Source organism: Capsicum annuum, chromosome 9, assembly GCF_002878395.1.
Source record: "Capsicum annuum cultivar UCD-10X-F1 chromosome 9, UCD10Xv1.1, whole genome shotgun sequence".
Classification (NCBI taxonomy): Eukaryota; Viridiplantae; Streptophyta; class Magnoliopsida; order Solanales; family Solanaceae; genus Capsicum; species Capsicum annuum.
In genome coordinates, this window is record NC_061119.1 from 218203495 (window position 1) to 218226230 (window position 22736).

The window sequence follows — 22736 nt, forward strand, 5'->3', positions numbered from 1 at the left end:
GAGAATATATATGGCTTCTTTTTTATTTTTTTAATTTAATGAAACGTCCAATTTTTTTATTTTATTTTTGCCTCGTAGGCCTTTATGTTATGATCATATAGGAGTACTATTTTTACGTGATAATACTTATGCATAATATATAATAGCATGGTTTTCTCTTTCCCTCATCAATTGTTTTAATTAAATTATCCACTCAATCACCGGAGTGTTAGCCAGCCACCAGACGGGATCGGTAACCATTTGCGCCACACTTCCTTACCTTAGCTGGATCTCGCTGGTGCCACCTAAACGGTACGTATTATTTGTGTTCATAGATATATAGCATGCATCTATATGACATTTATATCTATTTTCTTTATTCATTTTTGGTGAATTGCGCTATAATTGTGATCATTCATGATGATTTTCCGAATAATGAATCATAGATATCTTTTTCTTTTTCCCTTTTAATTAATCCTAATAATCTTTGTAGATCAGAGACAGATGCAAGATTTATTTGATAGGTTTCGAGCACCATCATTTCACTTTTGAAATTATGGATTCGGAATTTGCTACTTGTTAGTAAAATTTTAGTGATTTCGTCACATATATACATATATGTGTTCAATTGAACCCATTAAATATAAGCTCTATCCGCCTCTGCATGCGCTTTTGAATATGCAAAATTGCACGTTTTTACTGTCTATATATATGCATGGAGCTGCTTTTTCATGAATAAAAGAGTAGTATGTCAGATACATAATTAATTTTTTGTTTGATTATACAAAGAATCGTTTGTTTTATCAGTCGTTCCAAATTTGGATCAAATTTTTGTTTTGGAAAATCTTGTTTTGACGCAATGAAAGTGTGTGCATTTGGCTTGAAATGTATCTGTTTTTTGCTGTAGAATCATATTTTCATTCGTAATAACAGCTCCCAATTATCATGCTAACTTTCACAGAATATTTTCAGGATTTGTTTTGTAATTGAAAGAATCCAGAATGCGTTATGTGAAATTTGTTGCATGTCTTTTTTATAGCTAGTAAGACATTAGTTTGTAGCGTGTTCTGATTACTGCATATGGCGAGAAAAGCTTTTGGAGCTTTAAAAGATTCCACAATGGTGGGAATGGCCAAGGTTAACAGCGAATACAAGGTGAACTATATATATTTTTATATCTACTGTTATACTCTAAATATTGAGTTACTGAAGAATGTCCTTTTCTTCAGAAACTAAATGTTGCTATACTCAAAGCCACAAACCATGTCGAGGTATTGCCAAAGGAGAAGCACGTACGAAGTAAGTTTAGTTTCAACTTTGCACATTACTCATGAACCTTTTGAGTATTTGACTTGGCGTTGTAAGTGCATTTCCTACTTTTGCAGCTCTTTTCAATGCGATTGCAGGCAACAGACCTCGAGCAGATGTTTGCTATTGCTTACATACTCTTTCCAAGAGGCTCGCCAAAACACATACTTGGCAAGTATGATCCAATGACTCAGTCGAATCATCTTTGTGATTGAGAGTTCATGTGTTCTTTTCTACTGACGGACTCCTACATTCATTTTTTCTTCAGGTTGCACTAAAAGCTTTAATTGTTATTCATCGTGCTATGAGGGAAGTTGATGTATCATTTCTTCACGAGCTTGTTAATTATAGTGCTCATAGAGGCCATTTGTTAAACCTAACACATTTCAAGGATGATTCGAGCGCAAATGGTACTTATCTCGCTCCTATCATTTTTCTTAATTATCATATGCAACAAATTACTACTAAAATGTGAGAAACTAAACATATGGATTCGTCTGATTTTGACTGATTGTGAAGCATGGGACTATTCTACGTGGATTCGTTTGTATGCTTTATATCTGGAAGAATACCTTGAATGCTACAGCTTGGTGAGATACGATTTTCAGAGAGAACGAAAGGTATTCTATTTGCCTTGAAACAAACTAAAGATGCAGTGAGGTCCTTTTCTTGAATTATTTCGGAATCCCTCTGTCCTATTGACACGTACTATTTTTTAGTCTGTTTCGTAAATGACACCATATATTTTGAAAATCTACAACTCTAAACTTCTCATTTTACCGTTAATAACATGCTCTTACGATACTAGAAATGTCACGGTATGAGCACAAACTTTAGTGAAAGATCCTTTTGATATGTCAACAATCAGTCTTTCTTTCATAAACTTGTGTTTCAGAAGACATCTTTATTTTGTTATGAAATTGTTGTTGATGCTAAACAGAGAATGAAGGAGGTAAACACCCCAACCTTGATACAGACAATACCTTGTTTACAGAAACTGCTCTCTCGCCTTGTCGATTGTCAGGTGATGGATTGATTCAATTACTGAATTACCATTTTGAAATACGTTATACAATACATTTTCTCTTCTTTAGATGAATAATGTCTGTCGTATTTTCAGCCAATGGGAGCAGCTCAATATAATTTCTTGATTCAACATGCCCTTTCAATTGTAAGTAATTATCGAATCTACATATGCACCGGTAATTTTATTCGGCTTTGAAGCTTTTCACATTCAAAAATCAACTTACCATTTATGTTTCGTTTAACACAGGTTGCAGCAGAAAGTGCAAGTCTATATGTAGCAATTGCTGATGGGATGCTTAACTTAGTGGACAAGGTACGATATAATCCAAGTGTTTGGTTCACTTATCGGATCTATTTGCAAAGCATTGACTAATAACCTTCTACAGTTTTTTCATATGCAACGTCATGATGCAGTCAGAGCACTTGAAATTTATCGAAGGACAGGAGATCAGGTACGTGCATTTCCTATTTTAAGCTCGACTCATTGTGCATAGTTTGTTTTGACACTTAGAATATGTGTGATTTGCAGGCAGTCAAGTTATCTGAGTTCTTTGAGATATGTAGGAACCTTGATTTTGGACGAGGCCAGAAGTACGTTAAAATAGAAAAGGTGATCCATTTTGACAATCTCCTTAATTCATTCTGGTGTCGATTTCTTACTTCAAGAAATTCTTGTTTCCATCCCTCGTTTTATTCTCTCAAATACAAACAAGTGACGACTAACAGATTTCTAAGTTTGTTTGATTATGTTATTTTTCCTCATACACTTTGATATACTAATACTTTTTATTGTTTGGTTATATCTTCTCTAAATAAATAATATAGCCGCCTGATTCATTCATATCAGCGATGGAAGAGTACTTGACGGATACACCAAAACCTCTAATGATTACATGGAAGCCGGTATGTGTAAAGCATTAATGTGTTGTGTGTGTAATGGAACTTTGTCTAAGGGGAAAAAAGACTTGTTAGAATTTCAAGCTGTCAAGGTAATCAAATTTACGTCAACTACAGCCCTGTTTTGTTTAAATAACAAACAACTTGTCCATTCCACATAAATTTATGATATTTGAATCATGAAAGCTAGCTGGTTAAGAATGGGTGTGATCTTGTAAACATTTTTGTTTCCACATCGATATATAAATCCGTCTCTGCTCACTATTTTCCCTTTTTCTTATGCCAACAGGATGATGATGACAGTAATACCAAGGTCATAGCTGTTCCTGGGTCCAAAATAGAGACCGATCAAGAGCAAGAAACTGAAGTACAAACGAAAGAAGAGGGTAACGCGGAGACTCCACCCTCGCCTCTCATTCCTGACCTTTTAGTAAGGACTTCTTTACCTAATTCGATATATAACTTCTAATGGAAAATGAGAAGATTTCCGAATAGTTAAGCATAGTTCCTTATGAATAATTGTAGTCTTTCGATGAGCCAAGTGAGGATCAATCGGTTGTACCGGAAGACAACAATACCCTAGCTTTAGTTATTAGTACACCAGGTATATGTTTCTTGTCTTTAGTCTTCTTTATATTACTCCTATTATTTATCAAAGCAGAAGAATCTAAGGTTTCTTCTGAATATGATCATTACATTATGTATAGATGAGTTATCAAACTGTTTGAGCAGTTCAGATCAAAGTAGTCAACCTATAGGCTGGGAGTTGGAACTCGTTACAGCATCGAGTTCTAACCAGGTGGCGTCCACAGATACTAAACTGGTTAGCCTTTTATTATACAAGCAGGCTTACTAGAAGGAAACTGTTTTTGTGATTTGCATTATAATAATTAGTGATATCTATCTACTTCTCTGCTAAGTTACCGATATTCATCAATTTAGAAACTTCAGCTTCTCGTTATGTAGACTTAAAAAGTCTCTTAACATGGTTTCTGTGAGGATACTATCTGTGCTATTCCTTTATGCTCGTGGCGCTTTGAAACTTATCCTTTGCCAATGGCGATTATGTTTGAAACGTTTGTTGCTTCCTATTTCCAGATACAGGGGGGTGTACTGGATAGATCAAAGTTGGATAACCTATATGAAACAGCACTGGCGAGACAGAATATTGTAAATGACCCTTACAATAGGGAAGTTTCATCTAATCCGTTCGAGGTAGCTGATAACTCACAGGATGCATTTTATAGTTCAACCAACTCCGGAACAAACGATGCACAAATGGCTGCTATGGCTCATTACCATGACTACGGTGTTTTCATGCAACAACAGGTTGCCGATATGTCTCATCAATCTCAAGAACAGTTCATGGGACAACACGAGGCCTTGATGATGCCACAGCAAATGGCTATTGCATCTCTGCAACAGCAAACTGCTGCGATGACTCAACATAATGCTGTAGAGATTCAAGGACCGGAAGCCCAAATTCAAGAAAACATAGCTGATGTGCCTCAACAACAACAACTAGAAGGACCACCAACATTGGTTAATAGTGGCCCAAATCCATTTGGTAATCCTTTCACCGACCAAGATCTTACAACTTATAGTAATCCTTCTCAAGATCAGTCTCATGTATCTCAAAATCAAATCTCACAGTCTAGCTTGATCTAAACTCATTTTGCAAAAAGAAATTGTGGAACTTGTAAATGCATGCAATCCATGGAACTAGTAACAGAGAGGTAGAGAGGTGAATAGAGGATTTAAAGTTTATTGTTTCTTTTAGCGACCTCAAAATTTCACAGTGAAATATTTAAAAATAGCTTTTGCATTTCTTTTGGACAAAAGTTACGGAATTCACATGAACTGGCGCTAACTCACCCCTGCATGCCTAGAAGGAAGCCAAGCTAGAGTTTTACAAAATGGAAACCAAAGGTGGATCTAGGTTGAGTTATGTGGATTTAACTTAGTCCATTACTTTTGACTTGAGCTATATATATAAGCTTGTACTTATTCAGTCACTCTGACTCGACAAACTCTAGATCCCATGCTTCATATTTGTGTTAGCAGTAATGTAAATAACAATCAAAAAGAGTATTTAATCAATTCTACCTTCATTTTGGTGCAACATATGGAAAAGAAAGGGACTGGTCTTTTAAGTACTTCCACTAGTCATCCTTACTGTTTTATGTGATCATAATCTATACCAACATTTTAGTCCTACTAGTCAAGTTCCTCTTAAAAATCATGTTCTTTATAATAACATCAAATGAAAAGAAAAAGAAGCATTATTTCCAAGAACAAATAGTTTGTTGTGCTTAATACCTTTAGCTTGATCAATATATGTAATGTACCTATGCTTTGTTGAATCCAATCATAAATCAAACTGGTGAGTCATTGTCTTCGACCAATGGCGGAGCCACATTAAATTCATCAAAAATATTTATATATATATATATATATAGTAGATGTTGAAACCTCTTCGACTAGTCCATACTTCTGAACTCTTCAATGAAAATTCTTGCTCAATAACTGTCTTCATGAATATCAAAAGAAGAAGTGAGGGTTGATCCATGACTACCCTCTCACTCACGGCACACGTGCTATATAAGTGTGACACTGACAAATTGATCCACTAGGCAATTTTACTTTATTTATAATCTTTCTTACGTCCATCACATTAAATTTAGTGAACTTTATATTTATATGTGTTATTCAAAATGTCTGACTTGGAAGGGAGCCTTACAAGTAACAATAAAGTTGCAACGATATGATCAGAAAGTTACGAATTTAAGTCTTGAAAACAGTCTCTATAATATACCCTTTTTTTTTTAAAAAAAAAAAAAGTTAAAAATGTCATGGGCCCATCCACCAATATTAGGGGGAAAGGAGGTGCGAAGTATTGAGAGTGTCGGCGGGGAAAATCCAAGACACATGCTTTCAATCCAGCGGGCCGGCACAAAACATAAATATAATTCCTCCGTTTATTTTATATGACATATTTTAACTTGACATGATATTTATATAAAAAAAAAAAAAAATTAAAATTTATGATCTAAAATCATTCTTAAATATTTGTGTGATTGTCATTTAATTAAGAATATAAAAAAAAATTTAAATAATTTTTTTTAATTATAATAAAATGACTTTTTTTTTTTTTTGATACGGAGGACTTATCAAAAATAAGATGAGTCACATGGGGTTAGGCCCTCCCACCATTAAACCTGTAGCCGTATTTCACGCAGCTGTCCCCTTCGCCTTAGCTGTCTCCTTATTAAATTCCATTCAACTCAACATCTCACTCTTCTACTTTTACTAGCTAAGCTCCACCAAATATCTGGCATCCAATGTTTTCAAATCCTCACTCTCTCTATGCAAACCAAGCTATTATCTTTTTATATTCCAATTATTTGCTAAAAATGAAAGACTTGGAGTACCAATCAAACTACAAGAGTACTGAAAGATTAAGACATCTAGCATGCTAAGTTTACTTTTATGCTGTACAAGGGCAAAAGAATACAATTAAAAAAGTGCAAATGCCATTGATAGAATGAGCAACCTTTTTTTTAATCCTTTACAACGAAAGCAAGTAATAGTAACAATATGATACTCTAACAAGGAAGAATAAGGAGTTCAATCTTCTTCACTCCTCCTTCCCCTCAAGAAAAGAATAATATTCTTTTCCTTCCCCCTCTCTTTTTTTTCTTTTTTCTTTCACCTTTCTTTTGGCGATCCTTTTTTAAAAAAAAAAAAAAAATCTAAAATTTCTAAAATAGCCAAATAAAAGAAAAAGAAATTCGACCATTTATTTTACAGACTTTTGTTGACTGTAACCATAATAGGAGAGATACCACCTAACAAATTTTCTCAACCCGGTTTGCAAATCGGTTGTGGGCTTATACCCGAATGCTTTTTGGGCCGAACTGATATTCGCATGCGTAAACGGAACGTCGCCGTTTCCAGGCATATCCACAATGTGCTTCTTTGCTTTTACCTTCAAATGCTTCTCCAACATACCAACCATCATTGGAACGGTCACGGGCGAAGTATTACCCAAATTAAAGATCCGATAAGGAGCCGGGCCCTTTTTCTTTCCACCCGACCCGGTACTCTTACCCGCTGTATCAAGTGACCCTACACAACCTTTCACTACATCATCAATGTAGGTAAAATCACGGGCCAAGTCGACCCGATTCTTGCCCCGATAAACCGTAATTGGTTTACCTTGCAAAATATTCCTCGTAAATGAGAAATAAGCCATGTCCGGTCGACCCCACGGCCCGTAAACCGTGAAGAATCTCAACCCGGTAATTGACAACCCGTATATATGATTATACGTATGAGTAATTTCTTCACCAGCTTTCTTTGTTGCAGCGTATAACGAAGCGGGTTGATCAGTCCGATCCGATTCTGAAAATGGTACTTTTTCATTCAACCCGTAAACTGAACTGGAGCTAGCCCAGACAACAGCTGGTTGTGGGTTTGCATTTTTACAAGCTTCAAGAAGTGTAACAAGACCAGCAATATTACTATGAACATACGATTGTGGATTTTCCATAGCGTATCTCACACCAGCCTGTGCAGCTAAATGCATAACATGCGTAAACGCAACAATATCAAATAGCTTAACCAACATACGCATGTCATTGATATCACCTTCAACAATGAAAATATTTTGAGAATTCAACAGATTCTTTCTTGCTTTTTTCAACGAAGGGTCGTAGTAATTGTTGAAATTATCAATGCCGACGACGCCATCGCCACGTTTCTTCAATGCGATGGAAACGTGTGATCCAACGAAACCGGCTGCACCGGTAACAAGTACGGACATGCCATTGACACGATGAATTTGTGCAGAATCACGAACTTGTTTCTCCCAATGAAGACTACCCCATGTAGAAGAAAGGTACCGGGTACCGGAATCCATGAATGACTGGAAACTCAAATAAGAAGCTGTTAAAGCAATCAAGAATAATGCCCATAAGAACATTGTACTTGTTGAAGCGAAACATCTGTGAAATTGCCGGTTAACAGAGTAATTAACATACGTTTTGTCCTTGAACTTTCCTGGTGTTGATGGAATAAATTCCTCTTCTAATCCCCTCATTTTTTTCCTTTCTTTCTTGAAATGAGGAGAAATGAAAAGGCAAGAAATGGAACAAAAATTGAATCTTTATTTATTGTGAAATTGGATTTTGTGTGTGAAGCTGGGAAGAAGAAGAGGGAATATGTATGGTATATATAGAAAGAAGTAGGGATAAACGCGTGAACGCGTTAAAGAGATTTGGAAGAGAGAGGGAGTTTTTCAAGGAGACAGCTAATGCCAAGTACGGTAAATTTAGGAAACTCCATGTTTCCTTTTCTAGAAAGAGATGAGATCCATGGGTAAATATCGGTAAATATACCAACTTTGTAATTGGATAATGCTTTATTTTTACGTGGATTTATTTTGGGGGAATTTTATAATAAGTTGCGTATTAGGGTAGAGGTTTATTAGGATGAGAATGATTGTTGTAATCTTTTGCGAGTATTTAAATTAGAAACACATCGAGAAAAAAGGTCCATTTGACACTTATAAACGGAAGTCTTTTCTGTTGTCGGATATGGTAGGCGGTGGGAGGCGGTGGGGTGAAGTTGCGAAGAAAATGCATTCTTTCCCCAACTTTTCAACATAGGGGGGCTAGCTTGCTTCCATTGATGGCGGGTGGGCAAATATCCAAAGAACACATAGTCGGGAGCGAATAGTGCCTTGTTTTTAGAGTTTTTGAATGTTGTTTGTGATTTTGGGTATATTATTTGGTGATAATCTGGGTATATGGTTATTATTATTGTTGTATTTTATAATAAGTTGCGGAAAGATAGTGATTTAACTAGCACATAATTAACTAGTACAAAATAAAAATAGAAAAAGAAAACTAACGAAAGAATTCAATTAGGTTTGATTAAATTCAATCTTCCTAGCAAAAGATAGAAAGTTTTCAATTGTATAAAGAAAAAAAAATGTACAATATATGCTTATTATATGAATTTGTAACTACGATTCTTATATAGATTCTAATACGTAATTTTAAACCTATAAGAACAAAGATTTTTTAGTTTTACAAATATAATATGTTTACCTTTTCCAAACGTATTAGGACAAAAAATTTGAGGCAGTGGAAAAGGAGTGTGGAATCTCTACTTAAGAAGACATTAATGTAATTGGACCACATTAGAAGGTTAGTCTACGCTCATTTTTATACACTACTATTTTATTAAAAATAAAAAAATACTTAGTTAATAAGTATATGGTCTAATTAAGCAAATTTAATTTGCTAGCCGTAACAAGGGGACACACTAGCTTGGGGTGCAGCCTGCACGTCATTATTAAAAATTTATTGTAATTTAACTATGCTTTGAGAAGGTTCTATGAAGGTCCCATAATCCCATTAGAAAATTATTATGCATCAAATTGGTATGTACTAACTTTACTATTAATAAGCCTTTCAAATTTAAACATTTAAAAAGTATCTGTGTAAACATTTAACAATTACCTCTACCATCATAGAACCTACTCAAAAACCGAAAATTAAGGCTTATATTATAGGAATATCTCTCACACAATAAATATATTTTTCGATTCTCGCTACATGTTATCCTTGGAAAAAAAAAAAAAAAAAAAATCTCCTAAACAAGTACTTAAAATCAATGTCATCAATTTTGTAAGGTAAAAATTATGAAATTCAACTCTTTGATGAGACGACTAACTTATGCTATTGGATATTCTGGAGCGTTCCATCAACATCCAATCTTGATTAATTAATGAATTAATTATAATTTCGTTATTATGTGTATAATCTCTTTTATAATATAATGATGGATTGAGATCCCGATCTTAGGTGGTTGGAATGGAGATTAATTAAATAAATTTAAGCTTAAGCATAAGCTAATTAGCTGGTTGAATGTGAAATTGGCCTGGTTAGCTAGGGTGTTAGCTTTTAAGCAAATCATTAGTGTGTCTTTTTGACTAATCCAGCACATTCTGACTGTCTCAAACTCTATATATACATATTGACATTGGGTTCACGTATACCTGTAAGCAATATGTCTACATGATTAGGCTAAAATTTCTTTCGTTTTATTTTACTTGGTCTGTAGTGACATGCTACGCGAGTTAAAACGTGGGATACATATAAATTTTTGCACTTAATGGACGTGGTTTGAGATTAATACTGACCTGATTAAAGATCACGATTTAAGCTTGATAATCCATACTATATATAGATTTACTTGAAGATGTCTAAGACGTTCAAAAATTAATTTGAATATCCTTTCTTATGAGTTATCTGAGATACAGACCCAAGAAAGCTAGTGAACCAAGTTACAATTAAAATATATATATATATGTGTAAAATAACTATTTTTAGCGAAAGAAAGAATATTATGGAAATATAAACCACACTTATATTCATCGATTTAAACTTATATAATACACAAGTGACAACGATACAAAGTAGAACAAGGGACAAATTACGTACTATATATAGGACTTCAAAGTTCAAACTTCATGCATTGTATTTATTTTTTTCATTTCAAACTAGTAAGCTCTTATTTATTTTTTCCTAATAATAATAATAATAATGTTACCATCTCATCCAACATAGCTACACGATCCTTACGTATCGAGGACCATTAAATCCACATTAATGACCGGAACCAGAACCAGCTCTTGATCCAGCATATGAGCCTGCTTCTGAACCGGCACCGCTTGATCCACCTCGACCTCCAGAACGAGAACCAGCTCTTGATCCAGCATATGAGCCCGCCTCTGAACCGGCACCACCATTGCCCGATGAACTAGAGCTTGAACTTGAGCTTGAACTAGAACTTGATCTTGAACCTGAGCCTGAGCCTGAACCTGCTCCAGCACCGGCCCCTGAACCACTTCCACCTCCTATACCCAAGCCCACCCCAGCACCGACGCCCACTCCTATACCACCACCCAAGTCTAGGCCCAAATCTTTTCGTGCGACCCGACCCTCTGAGTCCACAACAAGAGTTGACAAAACAAGCAAAGCAAGAAAGCCCAAAGCCTTCACCCAAGCCATACTTAACACAATAAAAAGTCCCAAGTGTTCCCTATATTTAGCAAGTAAAGCTCGATTTCTTGTTATGGTTCAACACTATAATTGTAACGCTATTTATAGTCTTACATGCTAGGGTTTTTGTTGGTAAACATTAAAAATTTGAGTTAGTGGGGGACATTGCGTATGAGTATATAGTGATGAGAGTATATATCATATCAATGAAATTAAAAATGGGTAGGACTAAAGTTTGTGGATGAGAAATAAAGTCATGCAATTGAAGAAAGCTTTTTGGACTTGTCATGTGATAGCCATACTATGTACAGGCCATTCCACTACCATAGTGGAGTAGCTACTATATCTTACATTATACATTCTCAAGGTGGAAAATAATACAACACACCAAAAGAAGAGAAATGTGAATAAGGAATTGATAGAAAATTGACATGTGTAATTCATATTCATGAGATGGAGAGCTTATAAAACTGATGAACAAGGGAGAAATCATCAAAGATTGTAGGCGAATGTCATGCACGTATATTGGTGGGAAAAAGAAATTAAGGGAAGTGGAATTAATATAGTGCTCAATAATGCATATATTACGTTTAGATAAAGATACCTCGAAATGAAGCTATATATGCATGTAATGTGTCAAAATCAAGTACTTATTCTATTTTTGCAAACAAGTAACTAAATAACAAACTTAATTAACACTAGAATTTTGCAAATTTAGGGAGGAGTTGCTTGATTAAGTAGTCAGTAGCCTTGTAATAAGTAGACTCAGTTGGATGAATGCTATCAAAGAATATGTATTGTGAAGGATCTGAACACACTGGAGATAGTCTTGTGCATAAAGGTCCTGCTTCAACTAATCCACTTCCACAACACCCTCTTTTTGTTTCCTCAAATCCTGTTCCAATTAATTAACACAAAATATATCTCAGATTAATAAGAAAAATCAAAAGAAATAATAGTTTTTTTTTTAGTTATAACATACTTCGCAATGACATTACGAAGAACGATGACTTAAGATTTATAAATTGAAAGAAGTACTTACCATATTGTTGTGGGTTATTGATAAGGTCTGATACAAAAGAATAACTGTCTACGTATAAGATTTTGCTTCGAGGAAGATGTGTTTGTAATTGAATTAAAAAATGCTCAAGCTTTTGGTTATAAATTTGAGCATCAATATTTTCTTTATTTATGCATGTTCTAAGAAGTGGAGATTTTGCTGTCATTTGAATTGGAAGACAACCAATTGGAGGCAGTCCATTTACTATAATGTTACGACATCCAAAATCGTACAATTCCTGGAAAAAGAAACATATATCACACGTTAGAACAATTAAGTATATTATTGGTCATGACATTTTTTAATCCATTTCGACACCTATGCAAAGGGACAAAAATGGACTTCAGTGACCGTAGGAAGGCTAAGAGTTCACGAATATGCATAGTAAAGAGTGATATGGATGTTAGAAGATATGATGTCTACTTTAGTTTCTTCTTCTTTTCAGCTAGTAACGTGGAACTTTGTTTGCAGACCGAACAATTCTTTCTCTCAATTAACTTTCACATAGCTCATTATCGTATGTGCCGCTTATCTAGAAATTAACCGTGTGTCACACATATTATTAGAGTATGTATGTTCAACAAAGTCCATCGACTTCTTTCTATGCATATGCATATTCAACATACGGGTAAAAACATTAAATTATGCATATTCAACATAGAGGTAGAGCCAGTAAACCTGCCCGTAGACGGATAAAAACATTAAATTATTCTCACACGACTAATCTCTGTTTACTCAAAGCACGTTTTATTGAACCATTGGCTCTAATATTAATTGCCAGGATGAAATACTCTTAATATGATTTGATATTACCCACTTGGCGCCGAAATCCGACCAAGTTTTCTTTTGAGGACTTGCAACATTATATTCACATTTAAGTGACTTTGCTGTTACCCATTATTGAAATTAAAAGAATTTCCATGTACTTGGTCCACAAAAGAAGTTATAAGTACACATGTTAGAAAATGTAATTAGAGTAAATAATGCAGTCTAACCTTGACAAAATTTTGGAGCTTGTCTAGCAGAAAATCTTGGTACATACTCAAGCTGAACTGAAGTCTTCTTTTTGGGACATCATAGAAATTAAAAATAAAGTCATTAGTCCCAGCACTAACAATAACCAAAGCACCATTCACTATTCTATCAGCTTCATTCTCTCCTACAACATCTCTAATTTTCCTAAAATACTCCTTGAAATAATCTAACTGTTTCCTCATAGGAATTGCCCCAGAAATAGTACTAGTCAATTCATCAAATCCTGTTCCACCTGATGCAAAGCAAATTCCAGTGAGCAATTCACTTGTTGGTAAATCTGGTTGCATGTATGGTGGAACACCATTTTTCTTAAGTTTTAGATGAATAGCCAATAGGTCTGGTACTAATTTTCCATTGGAAAATCTGCCTGTGGGGATATGGTTTGGGTAATCTTGTCCATAGGGTGGATGATTGCCTTTGGCTATTGTGAGTATGTGGTTGTTATTTCCAGTATCCACTGTGGAATCACCAAATACTAAAATGGATGTGAATTTTGGTATGGCTTGGCTAGTGACCCTAATTATATCAATGTTGCAAAATATCATGAAATATATGAAGACGACAAAGGAAGTTCTTAGTGCCATTTTGGGATGCCAAAAAAGCTTAGATAATATTGAAGCTTATCTCTGTTGATATATATACACATTCCTTTAGCTAGAGCCTAGAGGTATCTATTTTTTATACATTTTATATGTTGCTACCTCATATTTATTTAGAATCCTTGGCCATTCAGTTTACACTAGCTTCTAAAATTCTGAATAAATCTTGAAACTTGATTAAAAAAAAAAAGGAATAATAATAGGGACTATTTTCAGTGTGAAAACTGTCCTTGCTTCCTTAACTTTATGTGGCAAAATTTTGGAAGTAACTCACTTAAATGTCATTTCTCCACACATCTTTTGTTCTTTTTCTTCCTACGGCGTATCCACATTTTCACATTTGCTCTATCAACTATGTTTCTAGACCTTGCATCATGTCGTTATTGGTAACTGAAGAAGTACACCAAGCGTATGTAGTAATGAATACAAATGTAGAAAAGGAACAATGCACACATTAAGTTTTACGTGAAAATCTTCTTGCTCAAGGGAATAAAATCACGACCTACCACGTAGGATTTCCAACCACTTCACTATGTCGTTCACGCCAGGGGCGGATCCAGGATTTTCAGTGAGGGAGTTCAGTAGTACATATACGGACTAGTCGAAGGAGGATCAACCTCTACTATTTATACATAAAAAAAAAAATGAACCCCCTGGACCCTGTGTAGATCCACCACTGGTTCACGCAACCTAGAATACAGACTCCATGGTTCAGCGATTAATCTCTTAACCCTTCTTCAAATTGTAATAACTTTGTTACAACAAATTCCAATGCAATAACTCTATTGCACTAATGACACAGCTAACTCTAACTGAATTAGTACCAAGCTAACCCTAGCTTCTATGTCGACTAACTCTAGATGACACTTACAACGACGAGACACAAAAGCCGACTCAGCAGTTCCCTATTGCAAGTGAGGCTTTGAATGACAAATTGCTTCAAGAGAGATTTGATGTTGTTTGCATATGGAAGCTTAGGTTTTCTTGTTGTAACATGTTGCGTATATATGAGATAAGAACACCTAGGACTTCTCTCATTGACTGAAACAAAAAGTGTTAAAGCTTTGCCACCAACTTTCTACCAAACGTTACTTTTTCCAGTTGTATGCGGACTGAGTGAAAGAGACGTGGACACGATGAACCTGGTCCCTAAGCAGTTGTAATTTTACCATCAAGGTGATCTCCTTGAACCAGGTCCCACGGTTGGTGATTTGTTAATCATCAAAACTAAGGACTTAACAATAACTCATATTTTTTAATGTTCTTTTATAAATTTTTTTTACCCCTCCCTAAAAGCTCCCCACCCTCATTTTACTCCCTTAGTGACTCGAACTCACAATCTTCGGGTTGAAAGTGAGGGATGCTTACATCCGAACAACTCCTTCATATCGTTTAACTAATATTTATTGATGATCCATCGAGTTGCCTTTATAGATTATAGCAACTAATTTGTCTTACTTTAAAGATTACAATTGTCACGTCTTATAGAGGATATAGGATGATTAATTGATAATATAAAAATACTTTATACATAAGTTAAACTCTTTATTTATTCATAGATCTAGTTTCTCATATATAAATAGAACAGATGACTATCATGTCATCATAATTAAGAAAATATAACTACCTCAATTGAAGACAACTAAAATAATCATAAGACTTGAACAAGTATATATATATATATGTCCTCGAGATTAAATACTTACGGGGAAATCACATAAATATATAAATTTAGAATCTATATTACAAAATCTACCATTATTGTTTTTTATTTACAAAAGATAGCTTTTATTTACAAAATCTACCAACTATTCAAATGTCATAACATTTACGAAATACCACTTTCTATACCATGTTTATATTATAATTTTTGAATATAGTTAACAAATCTTTAGAGGACACTAATTTCTATATCAATTTCATATTATATTTACAGGAACACAGTTTATATATTATTTTTATATCATTATTTTAAAAGATAATTATACCTCATAGAAATATACCGTATTCAAATGTCATAAGTTTTTTGACATAGCCTTTATGAAATACCAATTTTTATACCATATTTATATCATATTTTTAGGATGTAGTTAAATAATTTTTAGATGACACCAATTTCTATATCAATTGCATATCATGTTTATAGAAACACCAATTTCTACATTATTTTTATACCATTTACAGAATATATAACCTTTATGAAACACCAGTTTCTATACCATATTTATATCATGTTTATAGAAACATCAGTTTCTACATTATTTTTATACCATTTACATAAATATGTAAATAACTAGAGAAGATACAACAGCCTCGATCTCTGCCGCTACAATCGAATATCACCGATAACAATTATGTATTTGCCGCAGCATGAAAAATAAGAAAAAACTGCACCAAATTCCCACGCGATCGGTCTGTTTCGTTCGTCCCCGGTGGATTTCACCGGTAACTGAAATGGGGGTCGATTTCGGGGTGTTTCAGATGAGTTTCAGTGATGGTTTTTGACTTCAGTTAATCCAAAAAGCATGAAAAACAAGAAAATCCACACCAAATTTTCACGCGGAAGGCCTATTTCGTTCGTCCCCGATGGATTTCGTCGAAAACTGAAATGGGGACGAACGAAATTGGTCACAACCCACAATTCTTTTTCAAAGAATTAGTGTTATTATATCTGATTTTGTGTTGGTTTTTGGTATTTATAGATTGACAAGGAATTTGGGGTATAAAGAGAGAGTTTTGATCTGGGTATTGATTATTTTGTTGCCTGGATTGATGATTGTGGATCATTTGCATTTTCAGTATAATGGCTCTCTATTGGGGATTCTTTTGATTTCACTTTCGGCTCAGGAGGAAGGGAAGGACTTGTTAGGTGGTTTTGTTTTTGCAGTTTTGTTGTGTTTTAAGCATTTGTTTGCTGTTGTTGATCCTGTTTATTTTGCTTATTTGTTGAGGCATTATTGTAGGGGTAGGTTTTGTAAGTTTTGTATTGATATATTTTGTAAAATAAAATCTTGTGGTATATTTTGTAATATAGGCTCTAACGTTGTATAGTTATGTGATTTTAACAATACTTAATTCCAAGTCTCTTCATTATCTCGTGGAAGAATTTGGGCCTCCATTTTACAGGATATATCCAACAAGGCCAAGGCCCATATATAATTGACATTATTGTTAAGCAAAGCCCAAAAACTTGAAAGTGAGAGTATTGCTAGTCTCACTTATATAATTTTGTGAGTGTCACTTTGATTCTTATTCTTTATGAAATGGTCAAAGAGATTCTTGTTTAATTTCTATGTATCTTTTGTTTTCTCTAGGGAATTGGTCTTAGCTATCCCATTCATGATATGATAGACAAATTATTAGTAAAACCAAACAGGCTTTAACAGTTATACTCAGTTTTTCAAGAAAATTCTGATCAAGTGCTTTTGGCACTACACAAGGAAAACAACTCCAATGCAACGCTATTGGTCGGTCTATTATCTAAAACAATTTTTTTTAAATGTAATTTTCCTATTATCTCCGTGAACCTTCCTTATTCTTTTTTTCTTTGTTTTGATTCAAGTTCTACTATTCAACATGCTCCAACTATTTATGCATGTATAAAAGGGGAGTGAAAGATTGCACTCATTTAAACTTAAACGAAATAGCTAGCTTCAAGACCTCGATTTGTCCTAATAATTTAACATCCTGGCCCTTCCTTTTGACATTGAAGTGTTCCTATTATTTTATTATATGGCTACTTTACTTCCACCATCCTCTTGAATAAAATTGTCTTTATTTTAAAGATATTTCTTCTATTTTTGAATTATTAACTCATGAAGAGTGGGATGAGTAGATACTATGGAAAACCTTTACATGGATGTTAGTCAACGGCAGCTAGTCTTTTAAACCTTTATTTATCTACTTATTTTTAATTACAAAATTGATTCGTTACGTTTTTATTTTCCGTTTTCGTTAATTTGAGGGATCAAACTAGCATATTTATATCAAACTAAAGGTTAAATATGTTAAATCAAATTACACAAAGATTAAAACGGAAATAAAGTCCTTTTAAGCAATTAAAGTGACATTGGAGAAAATCTAAGGAGTGGAAATTTTCTTATGGGAAAGGTCTTACAAAATGAGCTATTCTATGGTAGTTAATTAACTCTATTGGTCTTGGAAAGAGAAAAAGGAAAATTAAAGACAAAATATTCAATTGGACATTAAACACAACTACCCTTTGGACATATTCAATGTGCAATAATATCCTTTTAGAAAATGAAATGTTTGGTAATCCTTCATTTGTCTTTCCTTTTCCATCTCCCGTTTTAATAGTATAATACTGTCACAGATAGCGAAATAAAAAAAATACACACATAAAAGATTTTCTTTTGTATAAGATGAGTAATGAATTTTGAGAAAGTTGCACCAAAAAAAAAATTAGTGAAAGAATTACGTTTTGAAGTACATATTTTTCCCAGTAGCTAAGATATTTCAATCATTAAAACTGATGGTAAATGATTAAATATAGAAAATTCCAAGAAGATTCATCATATTCTAAAGTTACGTTGACTAAAAAAAAATAAGTACAATATAAATTAATTTGCTGCAACTTGATGTTGATAGACTAGTTTTTTAATGGAATTATCTATTTTACCTCGATGCAAATTATGTAAAACTAATAAACTATTATAGTTGTCAAATAGGGTAATTGTAATTATACGTATTATTACTAGTACATATTAGTATGTATTAATCTTTGCATGACACTTAATTACAAAATTAGAAAATGATACTATTTTTCTTCTTTTTAAATATTGTGTTTCAACTAACACACCTATTCTCAAGCAAAATAACATAGAAAGATCACCAAATGAGTGATTCTTTTCATACGGGTCAAGATGCGATTTTTTAAAAAAATAAAATAAAAAGCTCGGACAAAATCGATATATTATAATTTATGTGTAATAATAAGACTCGGGACCGAAATTTCTATCTATTTTCATACTTTGTTAAAATATGTATTTGGTTCATCTAATAATTTTTATCTTTATTCACATATTTCGGATTGAAGTACTAAAAATAAAAAATGATCCTGCTAAAATATCTATTATCATTTTTAACCTTACATGAGGTGAATTGAATTATGAAAGATTCAATATGAATATCAGTTATTAAATTTAAAAAAAATAAGTAGTAAAAGACATCATATCATTTTCCTCTTTCATATTGGCAGGTGGATTTGATATATATTTTATTTTTTTTTATAAGAAGTTGGACTTGTTCTTTTTGAATTAATTAATTATTATCCATTTTTGTCACCTCCAAAATGCTTACGCTAAAAACTCCGAAAAGTCACTAGGATACACATCACTTGGTCCAAGTCTTTACCAAAAATCCAAAGAGTTACACCATATAATATACACACGCACCTCTTCAACTTTCTCATACATATAACATCACCATAATTCTCATCTGAAAAAAAGATCAAAAAATGTTTCGTGTGAGTAACAATTTAGTAGGAATTCTGAACATAATCACATTTCTTATATCAATTCCAATTATAGGAGGAGGTATATGGCTATCAAAACAAGCAGATACAGAATGTGAGAAGTTTCTTGAAAAGCCAGTTATAGCACTTGGAGTATTTGTCATGTTGATTTCACTTGCTGGTCTTATTGGTTCTTGTTGTAGAGTTACATGGCTTTTATGGGTGTACCTTCTTGTTATGTTCTTGTTGATTGTTTTGATTTTTTGTTTCACTGTATTTGCCTTTGTGGTGACTAATAAAGGTGCTGGTCAAGCATTATCTGATAGAGGGTATAAAGAGTATAGGCTTGGTGATTATTCTCATTGGTTAACAAAAAGAGTTAATAATCATTGGAGTAGGATTCAGAGTTGCTTGCAGGATAGTAAGATCTGCAAAACATTGATTGATGATGGTGTAGGCTCTACCACCAAAGTTGAAGATTTTTACAAGAAACATCTTTCTGCTCTTCAGGTAATATTCTTGTTGAATTTTGTGTGGTTGCTTGGCCATGTAAAATTGGCTTTGTTCATGTTTCTTTAAATTCTTGGTTGATCAAATGACAATGAAAGGCTTATGACTTTTAGAGCTCATTTCAGGATGAGTTTATCCCATGTTTGATTGAGCAAGTGTTACTTTTATCCCAAATTGAGAGTCGAATAACATCCTAGGATAAGTAACCCCGAGTCGGGATAACTTGTTCCCCAACCAAACGAGCCCTTAGGACATAAGTTTTACTAGTAATTATAAAGTTGAAAGCTTTAAGATTATGACTTTATTATATAAAAACAAGTTGAGGGTTTTTCTGCAAAGGTATGCACCTTTTTCAGTTCCATTAGTCATGGTTCTTGAGTAAAGATTTTGTAAAGGAGCAGTCTTTATATTCCTCTAAGCAAAACATCCTCTTTTAAGGAATTATTTTGTGTATCCTATAAACTGGTTGAACCTTGGTTGATTACTGCTTGATTTGTACTTGTTCTGTTACATCGATGCTTAGAAGTCTTCCCTCCTTTATTGATAATCAATTGCTGATTATGTCTTTAGAATTATAACTCTTTGCTATATCACTGTTTCTTTCTCTTTGTTGTTTTGTGTTTGAATCTAACGACACCCGAAGTTTGTGTTGTTGCTAGGTCATCCTACTACTCATGATATGTTTAATTCTTGTTGTAGTCTGGTTGCTGCAAGCCATCAAATGACTGCAACTTTACCTACGTGAGCCCGACTAGCTGGAACAAGACTTCAACCTCATCCTTGGGCAATCCAGACTGTAACCTGTGGAGCAATGATCCGAATGTCTTGTGTTACAGCTGCGAGTCCTGCAAAGCCGGGCTGCTAGACAATATCAAGAGTGACTGGAAGAGGGTGGCTGTACTCAATATCATATTCCTTGTCTTCCTCATTATTGTATACTCTGTTGGATGCTGTGCTTTCAGAAACAATAGGCGTGATAATTCTTATAAGCGTTACCCTTAAGATTGCTCCTTCAATCATATGGTGTTTCGTGATGCCCTTTTGATCAGTTCTTTAGATTTTTGTGGCGTATTATATGGAGTAGACCGTTTAGTATGTACAGAGGAGTATTTGAGTTGATTACTTTGGGTTTATGTGAATTCCTATTAATAATGCATGAGTTTGTTGTTCAGAATATGACATTGGTTGCAGATGATGTGTGCTTTGTTCCTTGATTAAATCATGACTTCATCCAGTCTTACATCTTTTTCAGCTGAGCAAACGATCGTTTCATTTGGTATTTCTTGACTTGTACTCGTGAACAGATGGTTAAAAGTGAAGAAGAAGAAAAGATGTTAATAATTTTTAGCTTAAGCTTCTAAGAGAAGCAACGAATTAGTTAGTCTTATAGCCATTTTGTTGTTTGGGACAGATAGAGATATGTCCAATTGACTGTTCTACCAAACATTTACAAGTTGATACTGCTCTCCTAGGTTGCACCCCAAGTAGAGTGTCTAAAGAGTATTCTATGATTCAATGTGTTCAGCCTATAGTTAAAGGTGATTGTAGGTTTTAAGCAACATATATCAACTATCAAGTGAGCTGATTATACTATCACCAGTGGCTCCAAAATCGAAACAACTGAGACTCTTGTCTGGTTTCCAAACTTGTTCAAAGATTGTGATAGTATCCTTAGGGCTAAAAAGCTAAGTTTTGAGATTCTGTTTTAATGCCAAAATGAGGAAATTTACGGCTGTTTGCAGATATATTTGAAGCGAAAATTGGAAATGTTCACTTATAAGTGGAAGTTGAAAATGTTCACTAGATGTTCACATCCAAACCACAACTTCAAGTTCAACTTTTGTCTACAATTTCACAGACAGACAGACTCCAATTTCTAAGTTGAAACCTCTTAATGTGCAAATGAAATTCATAATGTGATGTTTGCAATTTTTTGTTCACCAATTATGTCATACAAATGAATGAATGAATGAATGAATATGCTTTCCAGCCTTGTCCTGTTCAAGGAATCATAAGCCATGAAAGGTCATGTCTATTGTGGCCTTGTAGATGAGTTCTCCAAACTCCATGGAGCGCGCCCTAGAACTAGCTAAGACCGTGTTGAATGCAGTACTACAACGACAAATCTGGCTCAAACTTACTCAAGATTAAATACTTCTTGTGTTGTAATGAGACATTAAAAGATTAATTTGGCTCAAGATTTTCAGGACAAAAGATGGTTCTAAAAATAACTTGTAGTACTGCATGATCCATCATGTCTCTCCTATTCAGGTTTTTGAATCCATAATGTTGTTTCATCATCCAATGCCTTTCTGGAAGGGGAGCCTTGGAGTAACGGGTAAAGATATTGCCGTGTGACCAGGAGGTCACTTGTTCAATCCTTGAAATGGCAAGATTGCGTAAAACACACATTTGCGGTGAGGCCCTTCCCCGGATCCTGTACATAGCGGGAGCTTTAATGCATCGGGGTGCCGTCCTTTATCGTCCAATGCCTTTCCCCACTGTACTAGAGGTAGCAAAATTAGCCCACATCAACTCGTACCAAGGGGCACTGGGTGTGACATTTTGATTCTCAAATGTACCGAGAGCTTGAACACCATGTGTTTTCCGATTCCAGTATATATGTATATATACACTTTTAACTTTATCGTACAATTAAAGAAGACATTTTATGCAATTAACTTAATTAACTATCTAATAGACGAATGAAACCACATGCAAAAGAGTAGACGAATGAAACCACATGCAAAAGAGTTCTCCAAACCAATTGAACCATC

The 22736-nt window shown here is 34.1% G+C and overlaps 5 protein-coding genes across 5 annotated transcripts; 2 read left to right on the forward strand and 3 right to left on the reverse strand.

The window, feature by feature from the left end:
- Nucleotides 1-89: 89 nt before the first annotated feature.
- LOC107840851 (putative clathrin assembly protein At5g35200) lies at nucleotides 90-5332 on the forward strand. The gene is made up of 16 exons (XM_016684787.2): nucleotides 90-291; nucleotides 1019-1134; nucleotides 1209-1278; nucleotides 1365-1462; nucleotides 1556-1697; nucleotides 1807-1907; nucleotides 2228-2311; nucleotides 2408-2458; nucleotides 2561-2626; nucleotides 2700-2765; nucleotides 2843-2923; nucleotides 3139-3216; nucleotides 3500-3640; nucleotides 3736-3814; nucleotides 3918-4033; nucleotides 4309-5332. Exons 2-16 carry the CDS (start codon nucleotides 1060-1062, stop codon nucleotides 4876-4878), a joined length of 1818 nt encoding a protein of 605 aa, XP_016540273.2. The 5' UTR covers nucleotides 90-291; nucleotides 1019-1059; the 3' UTR covers nucleotides 4879-5332.
- A 1391-nt stretch (nucleotides 5333-6723) lies between these two features.
- On the reverse strand, nucleotides 6724-8806 carry LOC107840845 (UDP-glucuronate 4-epimerase 1). The gene has a single exon (XM_016684782.2). The coding sequence runs from the start codon at nucleotides 8309-8311 to the stop codon at nucleotides 7010-7012; it is 1302 nt and encodes a 433-aa protein (XP_016540268.1). The 5' UTR covers nucleotides 8312-8806; the 3' UTR covers nucleotides 6724-7009.
- Nucleotides 8807-10627: 1821 nt separating this feature from the next.
- Nucleotides 10628-11380, reverse strand: LOC107841817 (glycine-rich cell wall structural protein). The gene has a single exon (XM_016685665.2). The coding sequence runs from the start codon at nucleotides 11289-11291 to the stop codon at nucleotides 10887-10889; it is 405 nt and encodes a 134-aa protein (XP_016541151.1). The 5' UTR covers nucleotides 11292-11380; the 3' UTR covers nucleotides 10628-10886.
- Nucleotides 11381-11518: 138 nt separating this feature from the next.
- On the reverse strand, nucleotides 11519-14058 carry LOC107841816 (GDSL esterase/lipase At2g24560-like). The gene is made up of 3 exons (XM_016685664.2): nucleotides 13338-14058; nucleotides 12325-12580; nucleotides 11519-12177 (listed from the first exon to the last, which is right to left on the reverse strand). Exons 1-3 carry the CDS (start codon nucleotides 13959-13961, stop codon nucleotides 11981-11983), a joined length of 1077 nt encoding a protein of 358 aa, XP_016541150.2. The 5' UTR covers nucleotides 13962-14058; the 3' UTR covers nucleotides 11519-11980.
- A 5170-nt stretch (nucleotides 14059-19228) lies between these two features.
- Nucleotides 19229-21149, forward strand: LOC107840844 (tetraspanin-8). The gene is made up of 2 exons (XM_016684780.2): nucleotides 19229-19959; nucleotides 20659-21149. Exons 1-2 carry the CDS (start codon nucleotides 19453-19455, stop codon nucleotides 20959-20961), a joined length of 810 nt encoding a protein of 269 aa, XP_016540266.2. The 5' UTR covers nucleotides 19229-19452; the 3' UTR covers nucleotides 20962-21149.
- Nucleotides 21150-22736: the final 1587 nt, after the last annotated feature.